Source organism: Populus nigra, chromosome 13 (genome assembly GCF_951802175.1).
Source record: "Populus nigra chromosome 13, ddPopNigr1.1, whole genome shotgun sequence".
Taxonomy (NCBI): Eukaryota; Viridiplantae; Streptophyta; class Magnoliopsida; order Malpighiales; family Salicaceae; genus Populus; species Populus nigra.
The window spans coordinates 11252512-11273498 of NC_084864.1; the positions used below are offsets into that span (position 1 = coordinate 11252512).

General features: G+C 34.5%; 2 protein-coding genes across 2 annotated transcripts; one reads left to right on the plus strand and one right to left on the minus strand.

The window, feature by feature from the left end:
* Window positions 1–3993, plus strand: LOC133670482 (LRR receptor-like serine/threonine-protein kinase RPK2). Its single transcript, XM_062090983.1, has one exon. It carries the CDS (start codon window positions 268–270, stop codon window positions 3697–3699), a length of 3432 nt encoding a protein of 1143 aa, XP_061946967.1. The 5' UTR covers window positions 1–267; the 3' UTR covers window positions 3700–3993.
* Window positions 3994–4775: 782 nt separating this feature from the next.
* On the minus strand, window positions 4776–8398 carry LOC133670483 (ninja-family protein AFP3). Its single transcript, XM_062090984.1, has 2 exons — window positions 7350–8398; window positions 4776–5414 (listed from the first exon to the last, which is right to left on the minus strand). Exons 1-2 carry the CDS (start codon window positions 8002–8004, stop codon window positions 4996–4998), a joined length of 1074 nt encoding a protein of 357 aa, XP_061946968.1. The 5' UTR covers window positions 8005–8398; the 3' UTR covers window positions 4776–4995.
* Window positions 8399–20987: the final 12589 nt, after the last annotated feature.

Sequence of the window (20987 nt, forward strand, 5' to 3'; positions counted from 1 at the left end):
AAGAAAAGGAAAGAAATGTGAGAGAAGAAGGAAATGAAGAAATTAAAGAAAAAGAAACGAAAAACGCGTTTTCCTAAAGAACACATATACTGTTGAATCTTTACTCTTTCCTTTCCTCTTACTTGTTCTCTCTCAGTGAAAGACCCTAAAATTAGGGTTAGGGTTTTCGAAAACAGAGAAAAAAAGAAAAACCTCTCTATTCATTCACTTCAAAAACTGAAAGAGAGGGGCTTTCAGTGTTTTAGAGACCCTTTTGAGGGTTCTAAAATGGGTTCCTCTTATTTTCTTTCTTCAGTTATCAAGTGGCAATCTTTCACAAAACTGAAGCTTTTCTCTCTCTTCTGTGCCTTCTCTCTGTCACTAAACGGCGTCGCTTCTTTTGATTCTGACAAATCTGTGCTGTTACAGTTCAAGAACTCAGTCTCTGATCCTTCAGGGCTTATCTCCGGCTGGAATCTGATCAGCACCAACCACTGTCACTGGAACGGCGTGTCCTGTGATGCTAATTCGCGTGTCGTTTCGCTTAATATCACTGGAAATGGAAACTACAGAGGTAAGAAAAGTGGAGGTGGAGGTGCTATTTTGTGTTCTGGTGATTCTATTGAGCTTTCACTGTACGGGTTTGGGATTAGGAGAGATTGTAAAGGTAGTAAGGGAATTTTAATGGGAAAGTTGGTGCCTTTGATTGCTAGGTTAAGTGAACTTAGGGTTTTATCATTGCCCTTTAATGGGTTTCTCGGGTTGATACCGAGTGAAATATGGGGCATGGAGAAGTTAGAGGTTCTTGATCTGGAGGGTAATTTGGTATCTGGGTCGTTGCCGGTTTCATTTTCCGGGTTAAGGAACTTGAGGGTTTTGAATTTAGGGTTTAACAGGATAGAAGGAGAGATACCGGATTCACTTTCTCGCTGTGATGGTTTGGAGATCTTGAATATAGCTGGTAATCGTATTAACGGGACAATTCCAGGGTTTGCTGGTCGGTTTAAGGGTGTGTATTTGTCGTTGAATCAGCTTGGTGGCTCACTGCCTGAGGATTTCGGATATAATTGTGAGAAACTTGAGCATTTAGATTTATCTGGGAATTTCTTGGTTGGAGGGATTCCTAGTACTTTAGGGAATTGTGGGAATTTGAGGACATTGTTGTTGTATTCAAATATGTTTGAAGAAATTATTCCACGTGAACTGGGTAAGCTTGGGAAGCTAGAAGTGTTGGATGTGTCAAGGAATAGTCTTAGCGGGTCGGTACCCCCTGAGCTTGGAAATTGCTCTTCTTTGTCTGTGCTTGTGCTTTCGAATATGTTTGATCCGTATCAGGATGTTAATGGTACGAGAGGGAACGGTTTGTTGGATCATTTGAGCTCTATGAATGAAGATTTCAATTTTTTTCAAGGGGATATTCCTGCAGATGTCATGACTCTTCCGAAACTGAGGATGCTGTGGGCACCAAGCGCAACCCTTGGCGGCATGTTGCTGAGCAACTGGGATTCCTGTGATAGCTTGGAAATGATCAATTTGTCTCACAACTTCTTCAAAGGAGAAATCCCTCATGGGTTCAGTCGCTGCAATAAGCTGCGGTATCTGGATTTGAGCTCCAATGGGCTCTATGGTGAACTTCTTGAGGAGTTTCGAGTTCCTTGTATGACTGTTTTTGATGTTAGTGGAAATGCATTGTCAGGTTCCATCCCCAGTTTCTATAGCAGCAGTTGCCCTCCTGTTCCTTCCACAATTGAGTATCCCTTAAATATTTATGACCCGTCATCTGCCTATATATCATTTTTTGCATATAAAGCTAAGGCAGGAAGTCCTACTATGTCACTTGGAAGAAATGGTGAAATCTCAGTTTTTCATAACTTTGGGGACAACAACTTTACTGGTACTCTCCAGTCCCTTCCTATTTCCCCGGTAAGATTAGGAAAGCAAACTGCTTACACATTTTTGGCTGGAGACAACAAGCTCAGCGGGCCATTTCCAGGGATCTTGTTTGAGAATTGTGATGGATTGAACATGATGATTGTCAATGTTAGCAATAATAGAATGTCTGGTCAGATTCCGGCAAATATGGGTCCAATGTGCAGATCACTCAAGCTTCTGGATGCATCTAAGAATCAGATTGCTGGGACCATTCCACCAAGTGTTGGCGAATTAGTTTCTCTAGTTTATCTTGACATGAGTTGGAACCTTTTGCAAGGCCAGATACCATCAAGTTTGAGCCAAATAAGTGGTTTGAAGTATCTGTCTTTGACTGGTAATAGAATAGATGGTTCTATACCTTCTAGCATAGGGAAGCTGCAAACTTTAGAGGTTCTGGATCTCTCTTCAAACTTGCTTTCTGGGGAGATACCAAATGATCTTGTGAGGTTGAGAAATCTGACTGCTCTTCTGCTCAATAACAATAAACTCTCCGGGCAGATTCCTTCTGGTTTGGCAAATGTGACTTTGCTCTCAATCTTTAATGTCTCCTTCAATAACTTGTCTGGGCCTCTGCCATCAAGTAACAATTTGATGAAATGTAGCAGTGTTCTTGGAAACCCGTATCTACACCCTTGCCATGTTTTCTCCCTGGTATCACCATCTGCAGATTCTCCAGGAAGGGCTTCCGAGGCACAAAGCTATACTTCTCCATCAGGTCAAAGTCAGAAGAACCGGAGTGGTGGCTTCACATCAATTGAGATAGCATCAATAGCCTCTGCATCAGCCATTTTTTCTGTTCTACTAGCTCTTATTTTCCTATTCATCTACACCAGAAAGTGGAGTCCAAAGTCCAAAATAATGGGATCTACTAGAAAGGAAGTAACAATCTTCACAGATATTGGGGTTCCCTTGACATTTGAGAATGTGGTGCGGGCCACTGGGAGCTTCAATGCAAGTAATTGCATCGGCAATGGGGGTTTTGGGTCCACTTACAAGGCAGAGATCTCTCCCGGAGTTCTGGTGGCAATTAAAAAGCTTGCAGTTGGACGATTCCAGGGAATTCAACAGTTCCATGCAGAGATCAAAACCCTTGGAAGACTCCACCATCCAAATCTTGTCACTTTGATTGGTTATCATGCCAGTGAAACGGAAATGTTCCTCATATATAATTATTTGCCAGGTGGTAATTTGGAAAAGTTTATCCAGGAAAGGTCCACAAGGGCTGTGGATTGGAGGATACTTCACAAAATTGCTCTTGACATAGCTCGTGCACTTGCCTACCTTCATGATCAGTGTGTACCACGTGTACTCCATCGAGATGTCAAGCCCAGTAATATTCTGCTAGATGATGATTTCAACGCCTATCTATCCGACTTTGGTTTGGCCAGGCTGTTGGGAACTTCTGAAACGCATGCTACAACAGGTGTGGCTGGGACTTTTGGGTATGTTGCCCCGGAGTATGCAATGACTTGCCGTGTTTCAGATAAGGCCGATGTTTATAGTTATGGGGTTGTGCTTCTTGAATTACTTTCAGACAAGAAAGCTTTGGATCCATCATTTTCATCGTACGGGAATGGTTTCAACATTGTTGCTTGGGCATGTATGCTCCTACGGCAGGGCAGAGCTAAGGAGTTCTTTACAGCAGGGCTATGGGATGCAGGTCCACATGATGATTTGGTAGAAGTCTTACACATGGCAGTTGTGTGTACGGTTGACTCCCTCTCTACCAGGCCAACAATGAAGCAGGTTGTCCGTCGGTTGAAACAACTGCAACCGCCTTCATGCTAGTTGCTTGATGATGTTTGTTTGATTAACATAGGTATTTGTAGTGGGTAAAGGCCCATTGTATTTATGCTTTCTTGGTCCTCATTATGGGCTGCCCGTAGGTAGAGCTAAACTGTAGTTATTCCCACTTGTAAAGTGTAATATAGTTTTGCCCTCATTTTTCGAAGTTGTTTCCCCACTTGGGGGCTCACTGGTGAATCTGCAAAAGAATGCAGATGTTCATTCGCCACGGTGTATACATGTTTCTCAGTTTCCATTTGTTCAATAAAGCCATAGAATCGAGATATTTGCTGGGAATATGATTGTGCTCACGTAAACAATGCCAAGGTATTGCCCTCGAAACGAATCGTGTAGTTTGAGCAAAAGGTGATCCACGCCTTGCATTGTTGATCAAATCACAACCTTCGCCCTGTAGTGAAAACGTTAGCTCTGCATGTGGCTATTGGGGGTTGTTTCCCTGTGCAGGTCATGCTTTTGATGGTTCTTTTTTCCTGTTCATTTCACTTGGTTCACGAGCAACGGCAACGATCATGAGAACCAATTTTACTTCCTTCAGCTGCAAGCAATTAGGTATACAAGATAGACAAGATGGTATTATTTACACTCAACAACTGCCTATTCGTGGTTTACCTACTTTGTATACGGTTGTTTGTGTATCGATGGAACTTCCTTTATGTTGTGCTGTTATGTTGCTAAGATCTCCACTCCACAGGTGGTTAGTCGTTCTGTCTCACCCCCTCCTTCATCAACATGCTTTTTCCGCAAACTCAAACCGAAGTCGTTGAGGAACACTTACCGTTTGACTACTTGCTGGTTTCTGAAGTCTTGCATCTCAGCTACAAATTCTCTCGTTTAAAGTTTGGTCAAGTACGTCCAATTCCTTAACCTAAAAGGATTAGGTTTAGGCGCTTCAGAGTTGCGGTAGGTAAAGAGTGGAACATTGTTTTCGCTTCTACACACCAATTTTTGAAGCAGCCCCGCAATAGACCCATGGTATTTTTGTTAGCGCTCATTTGGATATAAACTTTTGATCAAGAATTCATCTGCTGTCAAAAAGGAAAGAAAATAACCAGGCCATAGACACAATTCACCAGGTTGGCCTGCTTTACATTAGAAAAAATAATCTTGCATCACGCATGGAGAGAGGAAAAATAATTTAGGTTTGCAGCAACAGGCATGGTAATCGGCACAGGCCAGGCCAGTAACCGGGGAAAAATTGAGATTCAAAAGAAAACTTCATTAGCCTTGACCTCCATGGTTCCTTTTCCTCGCTGTCTTTTTTTAGCACGAGAATTACCATTAAAAAAAGGGAGAGGGGTGAACCACTATATGCTTAAGGGGTTGTTCTACATCATCACCACCACCTGCATGCTTGACAAACTCAGCTGGTGAGAGAAAGCTTCCATGGCAAACGCATACTATCCTCACCTCCTCACCTTTCCTGTACTGGTAGAGAAAACCTTCTATGCGTTTCCCGTTGGGACCATCTCCTTTTGCGGACACATATGGCATATCCTCCAACACATCCCTCGCCACCTCCTTAGTTCCATTCTCAGTGACTGTAAGTTTGTCAGATCCATTCTTTTCCATTGCAACTCCGGCAGGGAAACTTGATTTTTCACCTAGTACTAATCCAGGAGCAATGATTGATCTCTGCTCATAATCTGACAAAGACTGAACACTGACAGGGCTTCTTGACTCGATGTATTTGTTCATTCCTATATTGCAACAAACAGAATAGAGGAATAAGGGGTTGGATTAAAGAAACTGAGTTCTTTCAAATATAATCGGAAATTATGGAAGTTAAGGTGATATTTATATAATCCAAGAAGATGCTCGCCATGCTGACATGGAGGGAGCTAAACTGGAGCTCAAACTATTGTTGCGAGAAAGGTAATTATCTCAAAGGTAGATACATTCAAGACAACAAAAAAAAAGCCATTATTTTCAGGTGTATCACACAAGACTGGCACCCACAGAATATGAGCTTCACTAGCATGAGCATGTTCATATCAACATTACCTGAAATTCAACGGAAACACTTAATTTGAAAGCCAGAGAAGACTAATTAAATTCACCTGCATGCATAGCTTCAAAGATAGTTTTATAGTTTTGCTTTAGCCAGGGGTGTCACTATGCCAAGAGAAGCTATGCAAGCTTGCCATTAAAAGAGTTTCTTGCCCAAGTACTTCAGGCATGAAGATCCCACCCCGACGAGTTTTAAAAATATTATCATCAACAAGAGAGGTTAAATAACTAAAAGAACCAGAAGCATGTGTTTTAGAGATTCAACTATCTGTTTTTTTCCCCAGAAATCTAATTAATTTAAGATTGCCAGAGTCAACTTTCTGACATCTGGAGTAAGGTAGCCAGGAAGCTTATGCCGTTGAAGTCTTCCATAAATTTGCATAGATGCTATGTATTGAAGGGAGCCTCAAGTGAAGCTAGCAAGTATAAATTGCAGACAAAATGCGATAATATGCATTTCAGGTTCACTCTGTTGTGCACTAATTATATCATAAAAAAAGGGCCAAGTGAAGTTAGTAAACGGAGCACTCATAGCTTTCGTTATACTGTTTTGCACTGGCTAGAATTTGAAGATGACAAAAACAGAAGAAACATCTGGTGCATGGTTAAATAGGATTGAGAAAAATGCGACATGAAATCACCAATCATTAAATATTTACTTCAACATTTAGATGGCCTATCCTAACGTCAACTAAGTTCTTAAAATAGCAAAGGGATAAGAGGCACACAAAAGCTCGATTGGAAATAGGTTTTTAAAGGCCTTTATGAGTTCTAACACTTTAGAACACATTTCTCACCGCAAAACAACTCCACATCAAACAGTAAAAACATTCACAAAGTAGTAAGCTTGGATCGAGCTGAATGATATACAAAGAATCATATTAGTGGGGACACCGGACCCGTGACAGAATATACTTGTGTATAGACAGAGACGATGAAGGATAGTCCAAAACCATCACTCTTTGGTTGGGAGGAGATTAGCAACGTACAAACCCAAATTACTAAACTTTATTTAGTTTTACTATTAGACTTTAATTTATGTTCTTTTATTTTAATTTTATTATTTAGTGGGTTAAGCCGAAATCTAATTCTCATCAGGGTTTAACTATTTATTTGTAATTTTTGACATTTTATTGATAAAAATTTTGGTTTATCAGCTATGATAATTTAGGTTTTAAGCCCAGATTTAATTATTTTGACATAATTTGGTTTTCCTCCCCTAATATTTCCTCTTCTTCAGCTCCTTTCGTTCTCTTCTTCAGCTCCTTTTCTTCTAATTCATAATTTAATCTTTCTTTAAATCTCTGTCACGCATCAGAAGGCCAGCTTGTTGCTAGCTGGAAAAGCTAATGAAAATAACCGCAGTAAACATAATTATTATAATATCTCCAACAATGTAGACAAAATAATAGCTAAAAAGATGCCAAAAAGGCTCCCACTGGTCTACTTTCATAGATTAATTAGGGGGAAATTCTGAACAAGCCGGTATCAAGCTCACACAACATCCATACTTACGGCATCTTAATGACAATAATAGCAATGAAATTTCAAATAAGCATCAAAGTAATCACACATGCAGCAAATGTTTAAAGGAAAGGAAAATAAAAGAGAGACATTTTTGTTACCTTGAAGTGGCTGGCTCTCAAACTGTGTTATCCCAGATGATCCAGTCCCTTGTGATTCGTGTGTTAATGGTGGTGCTACTACTTCTGCTTGTGTTGACAGCCCTTCTACACCAACATCAAAGAAACCATTGAAACTCTTAAGAAACTCTTTTTGATGGTGATCACCATTTGTGCCATTTTCTCTCTTATCTTCCTCACCCATAGTTTTATCCGTCACTGTTTTCAGAATCTTTTGCTTCTCTGTTCTCTTCCTTTTAGCCTCCATTCTCCTAAGTGTCTGAATCTCTTTCCTCTTCCTCCACTCCTCTTTTGTCTCTGTTGGCAAAGAACAAGTCCTTGGAAGATAATTACTTTCCAAATTAGATACCACAAAAGCACTTCCATTTTCTCCTGTTGGGTTAATAAAATCTGATGCTATAGAAGATGATCTAGTAATCTTCTTGGCTTTTGGGTCCACACCAAATCTACCATTCAATGAAAGTCCAAGACTTAGCTCAACATCGTCGTCTTCTCCTTCTTCTCCATTGAGTCTGTGATTATAATGATTCCCAGATATAAATCTTTGCAACAACTCCTTAGGAAGATTGTTGCTCATAGAAATATTATGCTGATGTTGGCCGGTTTCAATGTTCTGAAGTTTCTCTGTTTGTGCCATTAATTTGATGATCAACAAACAAAAAAAAAAAGTAATGAAGTCAAAAAGATTTTGAAAGAAAACTACAACCACCCAAATTTTGAAATTTGATTAGGAACTGAAATCCCATCACTAAGACAACTTTGAAGAACCAACAACCTCAAATCCCAGCATGAACAAACCAAACATTTTGAGCTAAAACTTGTCATTTTCTCCATTGCAAAACACAAAACTATTCTCATTACAAACACCAAAAAACGTTCTCTACTTCACAACCCAAGATTTTCCAAGAAACCAAAGAGAAATCATTGGAACAAACAAATTTAAAAGCTAGGAAAAAGAAAATTTGGAGCGAAGGGTAAATCAAGAAACAAACAAGAAAGAAAGAGAGAAGGAAAAAATGCAGTAACGTTCCTGCCTCTTTGACGATGATATCAGGCTGGACCGAATGACGATAATACCCTTGAGATGGTAATACTTCTACACGTGGAAGGCATGAAGGAGGGTACACAGCCAGAAGCCGCCACGTGGGTGGAGAGAAGAAGCAGCAGGTTCCGAGGAGACGCCAAAGTAGCGTCACCAGCTCTTTTGTTGTATTTGTCTCTTTTTGCGATATTTCTTTTTTTTTAACTGTAAAAAGAAAGATGATAATACAACACACGTGTCGGAATCCAGAACGTGGAACTTCCACGTGTCCTTCTAAAATCTCGGCCTCGTAATGCCGCAACTTTTTTCTCGGGGAAGACTTGGGAGTCAAATTATGGTCTCCCTCTTTTTCTTTTTTTATTCTTAACTGCTGGATAGGATTTTATTTATATATATTTTATTTTATTTTATTTTATTTATCTTGTGAGTGCTGTGAATTGGATGCTTTAACTGGTATTATAATAAGGTGTGTTGATTACTGATATTATATTACAATAAATTATTCAAAAATTGTATCATTATTTTTCAATATAAAAGCATATAATATTTATTTTGAAATAAGTAATCTATTACAACTAATAAATAGGTTGTCTTTTCAATATCTAGTTAATTTTTTTTTGTTTGTACTATGATAAGTAAGAATAATTATGTGTTTTTTTAATAAAACAAAGTCCATTGTTATCTCTCTTTTATTCCCTCTCTTTCTGTTTAATTTGAACTTTTTTAGGGTTTTGTTGTGTGCTTCCACATGGTGCTGTCACTGGTGACAAGGCTTCTTCTTCTTTATTTTGGTTTTTTATTTTAAAATAATACCATATTTAGTGTGTTTTTTACACGAGATTTGAATTTTTTTTAATCACATCTGTCCAGTCTTGTATTTTTCCATTTTATCTAGTATTTTCTTTATTTTAAGGTTTGATCATGTTTTTTTTTTTTGTCATCTTGCCCTTTGTAACAATATATTTTTATGTAGATTAATGCTAATATTTTAATTTTTGAATCCTTTGATAAAAAACGTGTATCAAGTGAAAGCTCAAGGTATTAAAGCTATTGATGGATTGCTAAAAAAAAGAGTAAAACGTTGATAAGGATTTACTGTGCTTTAATAGTATTTCTCAAATATATCTTCCAATTTTGTTTTCTTAAAAGGAATAAAAAAAGACAAAATGTTGTTACACTTTACCTAACCGATAAACATCATGTGCTCCAAGAAAGAAAATGATGACGTCCAATGTTTAAATGTTTAAATGTTGAAGGGAGCTTGTATAATTTTTAAGGTTGTGTTGTTATATATTAATAATAAACCTGTAGAGGTTAACATTTTATTATTACAATCTATTTAGCAATTTCAACTTTTTCGGGTTGAGCTGTTTTCTATTCTACCATTCTGTTGCTACGTCCTATTTTTACGGACTAGTAGTTTTCTGTTTCTCTTAGTCTATTACCACGTTTAAAGCATGTATAGTATGGGTTGTTATTTTGAATGATGCATCTCTATGTAAAAGGCTATATAAGCCTGCTGTTTGTGATGAATAAAAGTGAGAGACTTCTCATTCAAGACTATGTGTTGTAGTTTCTTCTGAGTGTTTTCCAACAATTGATATCAAAGCCTCATCATAGGAGGCCTGAGTATGAGTGTGTGTGGAAAAAAACTGTAGTTTTTCTTTTAGAATTAGAGAATCAACAAAATGGCGGAAAGCAATAACATTGGTTTTGTGCAATCAACTATTCCCAAATTTAATGGACATTATGATCATTGGGCGATACTGATGGAGAACTTTCTCCGCTCCAAAGAATATTAGGATCTCATAGAGAATGGGATTTCTGTGGTGGTGACATAAAGGGTTGAGCCAAGATTTGTCTTTATGGTAGTGGCAACAGAAGGATAACACAAATTAATTGAGGACCAAGCAGAAGCACAACGCAAATTGATTGAGGGGCAGAAGTTGAAGGACTTAAATGTAAAAAATTATCTTTTTCAAGCTATAGATTGAAATATCATAGAGACTATACTCAATAGAGATACATCAAAGAGTATTTGGAACTCCATGAAACAGAAGTACCAAGGTTCTACCAAGGTAAAAAGGGCATAGTTACAAGAACTTCGGAGGGACTTTGAGACTATTCACATTAAAAAGGGTGAAATTATTGATAATTTCTTTGCTCGTACTCTCATTATAGCCAACAAAATAAAGACTCATAGTGAGATAATAAGCCAAACCATCATCAATGAAAAAATTTTTAGGTTGGTGACTTCAAAATTTGATTATGTGGTTTACTCTATTAAAGAATCCAATGCTTTAAACACACCGACCATTGATGAGCTGCAGAGCAGTTTGCTGTTTCATGAAAAAAATGAATGGCCATCGAGGAGAAGAGCAGGCTCTCAATATCACTTACGAAGATAACACTAGTAGAGAAAGAGGTCGATGGGTGTTCAAAGGAAGAGGTCGATGGGTGTTCAGAGGAAGAGGTCATCACAGACAACATTTTAACAAGGCTACTATTGAATGTTTTAAGTGTCACAGATGAGGACATTTTTAATATGAGTGTCCTAATTAGGAAAAAAGAGTCAACTATTAATGTCCTATGAAGAGCTTAACCATGAGGAGAGAAAAGAGATCTAGTTCTTCGATTCATAATGTAGTAATTATATGAGTGTGAATAAAGAATGGTTCTTAAATTTAGATGTTCAATGCAGGCAAACTATAAAGCTAGGCAACAACTCAAGAATGGTAGTTATAGGGAAGGGAAACATTTGAATGCAAGTGAATGGAATTACTCAATTAATTTCTGAGGTCTATTACATTCCTGAGTTGAAAAATAACCTATTATGTATGGGATAACTTCAAGATAAGGGTGTGACAATTCTAATTCAACATAAGAAGTGTAAAGTTTTTCATCCGGCTAAGGGCCTAATTATTCAGTCCGAGATGAGTGCGAACATGATGTTTGTTGTGCTCGCAATAATGATGCTTAAAGCTACTACTTGTCTTCAAGTTATGACAGATGATGAGAGTTATTTGTTGTACTACAGATTTAGACATTTGAGCTTTAAAGGGTTAAAAACCCTTCAATACAAAAATATGGTCAGCGGTTTGCCTTCTGGTCTACCTTCACTTATAGCTCCTGCAAAGTTATGCACAACATGTTTAGTTGGAAAACAGCACAGGGAATCCATTCCAAAAAGGGGTCTATGGAGGGCATCATAAAAACTAGAGTTGGTACATACCGATATATGTCGCTCTATAAAGTCAGCATCAAAACAACAACAAGAGGTATTTTTTAGTTTTATTAATGATTTTAGTCGAAAAACATGGATTTACTTCTTGCATGAAAAATCAGAGGCCTTTACCATGTTCAGAACATATAAGGGTTGTGTTGAAAAGGAAACAGGTGCTTACCTTAAATGTTTAAGGACTGACAGAGGTGGTGGTTCACCTCAAATGAGTTTGGGGAGTTTTGTAAGGCAAATGGCATAACTAAGCAATTAACTATGACCTACACTCCTCAACAAAATGGAGTTACTGAGAGGAAGAATAGGATTGTGATGAATTTAGTGTGATACATGCTCATGGATAAACAAGTTCCAAAAGCTTTCTAGCTAGAAATTGAGAGATGGTGTGTGCATGTCCTTAACAGGAGCCCTATTCTAGCTATCCAAAATACAACTTCGGAGAAAATATGGAGTGGTATGAAACATACAGTAGAGTATTTCAAAGTTTTTGGATGTCTGGCTCATGTACATGTACTAGACTAGAAAAGAATCAAGTTGGATGATAAAAGTATACAATGTGTTTTATTGGGAATGAGTGATGAAAGCGATTGTTTATTCTAGTCTCTAAAAGGATAATTGTTAGTAGGAATGTTATTTTATGGGAGAATAAGGGTTGGAATTGGGACATAAATAGGGAAGAAATAATTTTAGATGTGTTAGAATGGAGTGATACTGAAGAAGAAATTGATGAAGCTAAGAATGAAGGAGAACTTGGAACAAAAGTTAACAAGAATGAAGAAGTTAACTCAAATGGCATAAATGAAGCTGGTTCAAGTAGTACTCGCACACATTCCAGTGTGTCACATGATGAGAATTCCTCAGGCCTAGGAAGGGCAAGACGAGTTCCACTTTGGATGCAAGATTATAAAACAGGAGAGTTTGTCAAAAGAGGAAGACTTGAATGCTATAATTTTTCTCAGAGAAGCTGATCCCCTTACTTTTGAGGAAGCTGTGAAGAGAAAAAAAAATAGAGAGATGCCATGAATGTAGAGATTGAGACTTTTGAACACAATAAAACATGGGTTTTGACTTATCCTACCTAAAGGAGTGAAGAGCATTGGAGTTAAATGGATCTTTAAAACAAAACTCAATAAAAGTGGTAAGTAAGACAGATACAAGGCTAGACTTATGGCAAAGGGATATGCACAACAGTATGAGATTGATTACATAGAGGTGTATGCTCTAGTGGCAAGATTAGATATCATATGTCTGATAATTGCCCTAGTAGCTCAATAAGGATGGGGTATTTTTCAACTTGATGTGATAAGTGCATTTCTGCATGGTGAACTTAGTGATGAAGTTTTTGTCCAATGGCCTCAGGGATATGAGAAGAAGGGCGAGGAACACAAGGTTTATAAGCTGAATAAGGCATTGTATATCCTCAAACAAGCTTTATGAGCTTGGTATAGTAAAATCAAGGCTTATTTTGCTAAAGAAGGCTTTGAAAAATGTCACTGTGAACACACTTTATTCACAAAATTAAAGAAAGGAGGTAAGCTTTTAATTCCAGTCTTTATATTGATGATTTAATTATTACTAGGAATTATAATAACATGTGTGAAGAGTTCAAAAAGTTAATGATGTTGAATTTTGACATGTCTGACTTGGGAAAAATAAGATACTTTTTGGGGATTGGAGTGCTACAAAATTCTGAGGGGATTTATGTATGTCAAATAAAGTATGCTCATGAAGTCTTAGAAAGATTTGGCATGGTCAGAAGCAACTTGGTGAAGAACCCTATAGTGTCAGGTTGCAAATTATCGAAGGACAAGAAAGCAACCAAGGTTGATGCAAACATGTTTACGCAGGTGTTTGACAGTATTATGTATTTGACTACAACCAGACCTAATTTAATGTATAGTGTAAGTCTTATCAGCATGTTCATATTGTGTCCTATAGAGCAACACTGGTTAGCAGTGAAAAGATTACTTAGATATCTGAAGGGAACAATGAATATGGGGATTTTCTATAAGAAATGAGGTTGTAAGCAACTCATAGCTATTTAGATAGCGATTTTCCTAAAAATATAGATGATCGCAAGAGTACTACAAGGTGTGTATTCATGCTTAGTTCTAGAGTAGTATCATGGTCTTCCAAAAAACAGCCTATGGTTAGCTTATCCACCACCAAAGCTAAGTACATCGTTGTTGCCTCATGTGCTTGTCGGTGTGTTTGGTTAAGAAAAGTTTTGGAGAAGCTTGGTTGTGTGCAGGAGAAATATACTATAATTTTGTGTGATAACAATTTAAGCAAAAACTCTCCAAGAATCTTGTTCTTCAGGACAAAAGCAAGCACATTGATATCAGGTTTCATTTTCTTCGTGAATTGGTAAAAGATAATATGGTTAACTTGAGTCATTGTAATACTCAAGATCAGGTAGCCAACATTATGACAAGGCCGAGGTTATATGTGTTTTTAAAGCTTCATAGTTTATTGGGTATATATGAAGTTTCTAATACAAACTGAATACACTCTGCATACAGTTTAAGGAAGGGAATGATAGACTGTTAGAGGTTAATAGTTTATTGTTACAATCTGTTTAACAATTCCTACTTTCTTGGGTTGAGGTGTTTTCTGTTCTACCATTCTGTTGCTACATCCTATTTTTACAGACTTGAAATTTTATGTTATTTTCTGTATCTCTTAGTCCGTTACCATATTTAGAGCATGTATAGCGTGGGTTGTTATTTTAAATGTTGCATCTCTCTGTAAAATGCTATATAAGCTTGCTATTTATGATGAATAAAGGTGAGAGACTTCTCATTCAAAATTGTGTGATGTAGTTTCTTGTGAATGTTTTCCAACAATTGCATTGGTTTCAACAACATAACCTGTAGACTTTAAATAAAATACAATCTTAAAAATAAAATAAAAAAAACTATGAAGGTGTGTTAGGAACAGGGTAACCTTCGTAGGGCATTCAAATGTCTAAATTTTAGACATTCATCTCGTCAAGGTTGAATTATTATCAACAACATAACTTTCACAATTAAAAATAAATGAATAATGTTCAAAATAAACCTAGTAACTAAGATGATTTGGACTGAAAGTAAAAATACTAAAAAGTTGAACCAATTATATTTGGGGTGTTTGAGAATGTGGTTCTCATTGATTTTCAAAATATTTTTCATTCGGAAATGCATTAAAATAATATATTTTTTTATTTTTTAAAATTATTTTTGACATTAACACATCAAAATGATTTGAAAACATCAAAAAATTACTAATTTGAAACGAAGAAAAAAAATAAAAAAAACTTATTTTTTTTTCAAAAACACTTTAAAAATACAAAAATACTTAGGATATACGAAATATCGGTTCACTCAATTTAACTCAATTAATTATGATATATATATATATATATATATCATAATTAAGGTTCATAAGTGGTTTAGAAAGATTATTATAGTGTCTATTTTGATAAATAATTTTTTAACAAAAAAACCAAATTGGAACTTTTTAGCTCTGTTTCTTTATCCTTTTAAATACGTTATTATTTTTTAGTTTTACCCATAGCATAGTACAACTAGTTAAATCACTAAAAAGGGTTAAGGGTGCTATTAAAGGATAACTTTGAGTAAGATTTTGTACAAAATAAATCCTTCTTTCATTAAATCAACCAAATGAAGTCCATTTATTTATCAAATTCATGTTTAATAGAGGGATGTTATTTTTCTTCTCATAACTATAGTTATTAAATTTGATATAGGATAGGATAAATTTGGAGCTAGTTTGAGTTTCAAGGCATGTAAGTCACCTTAGTTTAATTAATCAAATTATTTTTTTTAAAAAAATCAATAAATTTTAATCCAAGTGACCGAACCAGAGGACCGACCAGGTAAAAACCAGGAGTTAATTTTTATTTACCATAACTTATCCGGGACAATAACTCGAAAAATAAAAATAATTTAAAGTAAAGGAAGATCCAAGCAGAAGGAATCTTCATAGAACACGCAAAAAATTCAGGCTGCGGAACCCAAGAGAACCAAGCTGCAAGCTTTTGCTTTTCAGAGAGCTTGGGTTTTAGTGACGTGGGTTAATGCCACGTATCAAAAGTGCACGTGTCAGTCTCATTCGTCTTAAAGCTCGAAGGCAATCAAAAACATTAGTGATGTGATTGTGACTTGTCTACTGGATTTTATGGAAAAAAGGTCCTCCCGTTTCATCATGATGTCTCCACGCGTCTTGTCAGAAGATTGTGACCTGTCTACTGGGTTACTCTTACCGAGTTCTTTTTTTATTTTTTAATAAATAAATAAATTAAATAGCACAGGCATGGAAAGAAATTTGAAAAAATAACACCTTTTTTCTAGGTGCACCGACCGATCTAAATTCACATGATTAATATTAATATCCATTACCTTTTTTTACCATAAATCTTGTGTGAATATATTGTAACTATCTCACGTAGTTTACACACATACGTGTGTGTGTGTGTGTGTGTGTCTATGTGTATACACACGCAGAAAAGTGGAGCTAAAAATTTTAGTTTGAGAGGGAGAAATTAGAGAAAAGAATTGAGAGGTTAAAATTTAATTTTTTTTATTTTAAAACTAAAAATCTTATTTATTAAAAAAAATGGGATATATATAATCAAAGTAAAATTGTCAATTTATTATATTTCAGCTTATATCATTTTAAAAAATATAACAAAGTAAAATTAATTTTATCTCAGTTATTTATTTATTTAGTTTAACGTGGGTATCCGGACCAGCTTGCGCGCACCTCGACTAATCCCACGGGCCTTGAAGTTAACGACCATGTATGCCTTCAGTGACCATCATATGAGCAACCACAAGGCTCGAACCTGAGACCACAGAGGGAGCAAACCTCTTGGTCCCAAACTTTTACCACTGGACCGCCACCTAGATGGTTATCTCATTTATTTATTACTTGGAGGCATTGTTGTTATTAATATATATTAAATACTATTAAAAAAGTTATTGGTGCATGTGTGTGAATAATCTCATGCGGTGCGGTGTAAGAGATGTGTGCAGGGTTGTTTAGCTACAAAATATTACCTTCCACAATAACATTTGGGAGGTCTCAATCCCTCAAATGCAATGGAATAACATTTGGGAGGTCTCAATCACTCAAATGCAATGGGATGGTGTAAGCCCCTCACATGTATTAAATTTGGGACCAACAACTATTTTTTTGTCTCTCCCACCTTGAATTTAGTGTTAGCCTTCTTAAAAATTATATCAATTCTTGCAATTTATTTCTCTTTTGCATTTAGTCTTTGTTTTCTTATTGTTATTTTTTTAATTTTGAATAATCTATAAAATTACAAATATTTTTCAATTTTATCCCTTATAATTTTTTTATCTTTCAAATTTGATACTCATTCTTTTAATTGCTATTTCTTTTTATTTTGGGATAATTTTTAAAATTGATTTTTTTACAATCTCATCCTCCTTGGGTTTTTTGTTCCTATCAGATTTTATCCGTATTCTTTTTATTGCTTTATTTTTTTCTTTTACAAGTTTTTTTATTAATATTTTTTTATCATTTTATTATTCAAAATTAAATTAGCTGGGAATTAAGCTTTTTGATTGAATCCGAGTCTAGAATTTTAGAGGTTGTGAGTTTTAGATATTAGACCAGGTTTAGGAAGTTCATCCAAGTTTGTTTTATTTTCTTTTCCCATTTTTAAGTTGATGTTTTCTTATTTTTTTATCTTTTTTTTTAGTTTTGCTCTGTTATTTTGTACAGTTTGTCTTTTATAGGGTTAGCCCAGTGTTCATGACCAGAATCAGTGATTTCAAAGGTTAACGCAGGTTGATTTTTTTTTAAAATCAATTTATTTTAATATTCGTAATTTGTGAGTTCACCAAGTTTAACAAGGCTTTTTTTTAATTATTTTTTTAATTTTATTTTTTAATATTAAATTGTTTAATAATTAAAATAGGGTAAGATATGTTTTTTTTTTTACTTTTGCATTATTTTTATATTATTTAAATCTAGTCATGTTCAATTTGAGAACTCTCTTGTCATCTTTTAAATTCCTGTGGAATGCATTTATTGGGCCATAAATAAGACCCTCACCGAAGTCCTTAGAGCCATGCACTCTATTTTCTAGCTGAAAGTTCTAGAACAGCCATTAAAACCATCTTAAATTCACATTTTACTTCTAATTTATGCGCTCCTGTCAATATAAGCACCATAAATTCCTTTTTATTTTCTCAATACTTTTATATTTTGATTTAAATTTACATTTCACTTCCAATTTATATGCTTTGGTCAGTGTATACTCTACAAATCCCGTTTTACTTCTTAATATTTTAGTATTTTGATTGTGTTAAACTGTTTTAAGTTAAAAAAAAGTAGTTTTGATTTTTGATTATTTATAAATATTTTAAATTTTAAATTATTTATTTTTACATTTGAATTAGAATTATATATGTTGAATTAATATTTTGAAGAATATATATATATAAACTCTTAGAATGAAAAATCAAAATAATACGAAAAATAAGCAACAATAAAATACTAACTAAAATGAAATTAACTACCTTGAATCAAAATAAGCAACAATAAATTGGTTTAGAAGAGATTATTGAGAGATTAGTTAAGTTTTTTAGATAGAAAAACTTTATAAACTAAAATGGGTTTTTTTTATTTATTCCGAGAGCAATTAACTAATTTTGTTGTTCATTAAAAAAAAGAAATTCAATAAAGCCCTTGGACACAAGTTCATTTTTTTTCCCTAAAAGGTTATTTTAGTAATTTAATTATTAAGAAAATACAAAAAGACTTATCTAACCCCAATTAATTTGGGAAAAAAAGTTTACATCACTCCTAATTATTAGTTATTTGGTTTGTGTAGAGAAGGGTGAAACTATCTTTAACCATGGGCATCCACAATGTTATCCCCACTCGTTTTATATATTTTTTTTGTTAATGTTGTTTGAATGTTCGGGCTAGGTCCTTGAAAAAGCAAAATCTTGCAATTTAACCCAATTATTCATAACCTATTGGAGGATATTTATTTTAGATAAATATATTAAAAAAAACTAAAAAGATTTAGTCTTTTACCGTGATCCTAGTTACAATACACTATGAATTCTAACAGTACATTGTGTTTTTATATAATTATTTTTGGTAACTTAAACTTTTTTTCCCTTAATTCAATCCTATTTAGGCTTAATCTCGGTGTTTGGTTTTGATTGGCTTGGTGTTGGGTCATTATGGTGTTGGGAAACAAATTTGGTGCTTGGTGGATGCTTTATCTAGAAAAATAAAATTCAATTTTGTTTATTAAAAACAATCTAGACTTTAGGAACCAATTTAAAACAAATGAGATTCCAACCCCTTTTCTCATCATGTTAGGGAGCAAGAGGGAAGACTGGGTGGCGCCTATGTTACACGCGTCAATATGTGAAAGAATATAATTGTGGTTTGGTGGCACGTGAACCTTCTTCCGACCTTCGAATGGGATCCCCACACACTTCAGGGAGTGATGTTGTTGGATTCGTCTCGGTGGTGGTCACCTTATGGGGTGCCGCGTGTCAATGTGGGAGCTCCAATACAGCTTTACTGACCTTTTCTTCTTTTCTTACTTTTCCTCTCTTTTACCTCTCATTTCATCGGTTTTTACGCCTTACACGCTCCAAATTATAAAAATATATTAATTTATTTTAATATTAAATTTGGTTTTTATTATTTTGATTTATATTTTTATCAACTTGTTTTTTCAATTTCACCCTTCAATATTGGGTTGGTTGAGATTTGAGTTTCATAATTGTTTTTATTTACTTTTTATGAGGCTATCTTAATTTCATGGTGTGGGTCATGTGAATGCAGGTTTACTTCGGTTTTTTCTTTTTTATTAAATGATTTGTTTTTTAATTCCATCCTTTTACATTGAGTTATTTATGAATTGAACTTTATAATTTATTTTTTTGTTTTCTTTTGATTAGGTTATACCGACTAACCTGGGTTGACCCAGAATGATTTTTTTATCCTTTTTTAATTGAGTTTCATAACTCATTTTGATTTGATTTCTAAAGGGTTATCTTATTCTCATGAACCATATTGCAAGTTTAGTTGGTTTACCCGGGTGACTTATAACTTTTTTTCATCCTTTTTTAGATTGATTTTTTTTTTAATTTTGTCTTTAAATTGAGTTATTTGGAAATTGAGCTTCAAATATTTTTATAATTTGCTTTCTATATGATTATCATAGTTATGACCAAGTTGTGAATTTTTCAAGTTAACCAGGGTTCGCTTGGGTCAATTCGGTTTGTCGACATTTTAATATATATTATTTAAAAAAATTGAGTATGTCATTATCTTAATATTTAAGAAAGGTATTATATAATATGAATAAGATTTTGAATTCATAATTATTTTTTGTTCAAAAACACTTTAGCGATGCATTTCTTTGTATGTTTAACGAAAAAAATAATTCGATCTATGACTTAGCACGAATCACAGATGTAATCTTGAAATATAAATATACATACGTGGTTCATGGAATTATGGATATAATTCAAACATTGTTTAAATAAATATATATTCTTTCTCAAAACTATAAAGATATAACACACATGTATATTTAAACTTGGGGTTAGATTTCAGATCAAATTAATAATATCTATATCCTATCAATTATTATTGTATAAGGGTTTTGGATGTCTATATCTAATCCGTGTATATATATATATATATATATATATATATATATATATATATATATATATATATATATATATATATATATATCAACTCAATTCGGATCAAATTGGCGATCGCTTAGACGTGGCTGGTTTTGAGCATTAGAATTCTAATAGGAAACATCGCAATATGAATTATATTTTTGTTTTTAATACACAAGATAAAATGTTTTAATTGAAATAAAAAAAGAATATTTTGGATGTAATTGAAATTTACAAAATTATTGGTGCATGAAAGACAAACTAAAAATTATAAAAATATGGTTTAGCCATTATCCAATCACCAAACCCCTGCTCGAGGGAACATCCCAGTTACTGGCTACAGCAGATAAAGCAACAGAGAGCTTTGCTTCCTTATCCGACAAGTGACAAAAGAATCTCTTCTTATAATTGCAGGTTTGCCAATATTTCATTCTAAAACACTTCTTTTTTCGTAAAGATATTAAAATATATTTTTTTCAATTTTTTAAAATTAACGAAAATAAATTAAAAAAAATTAAATTCTAAAGAAAAAACAACTTTTTAACCCCACCGCCGCCAAACCCTTCTGATCCAGACATGAAAGAGATCTTAGTAATAAATAATAGTGTAATTAACAAAGGAAAGAAAAACGTAACACACCA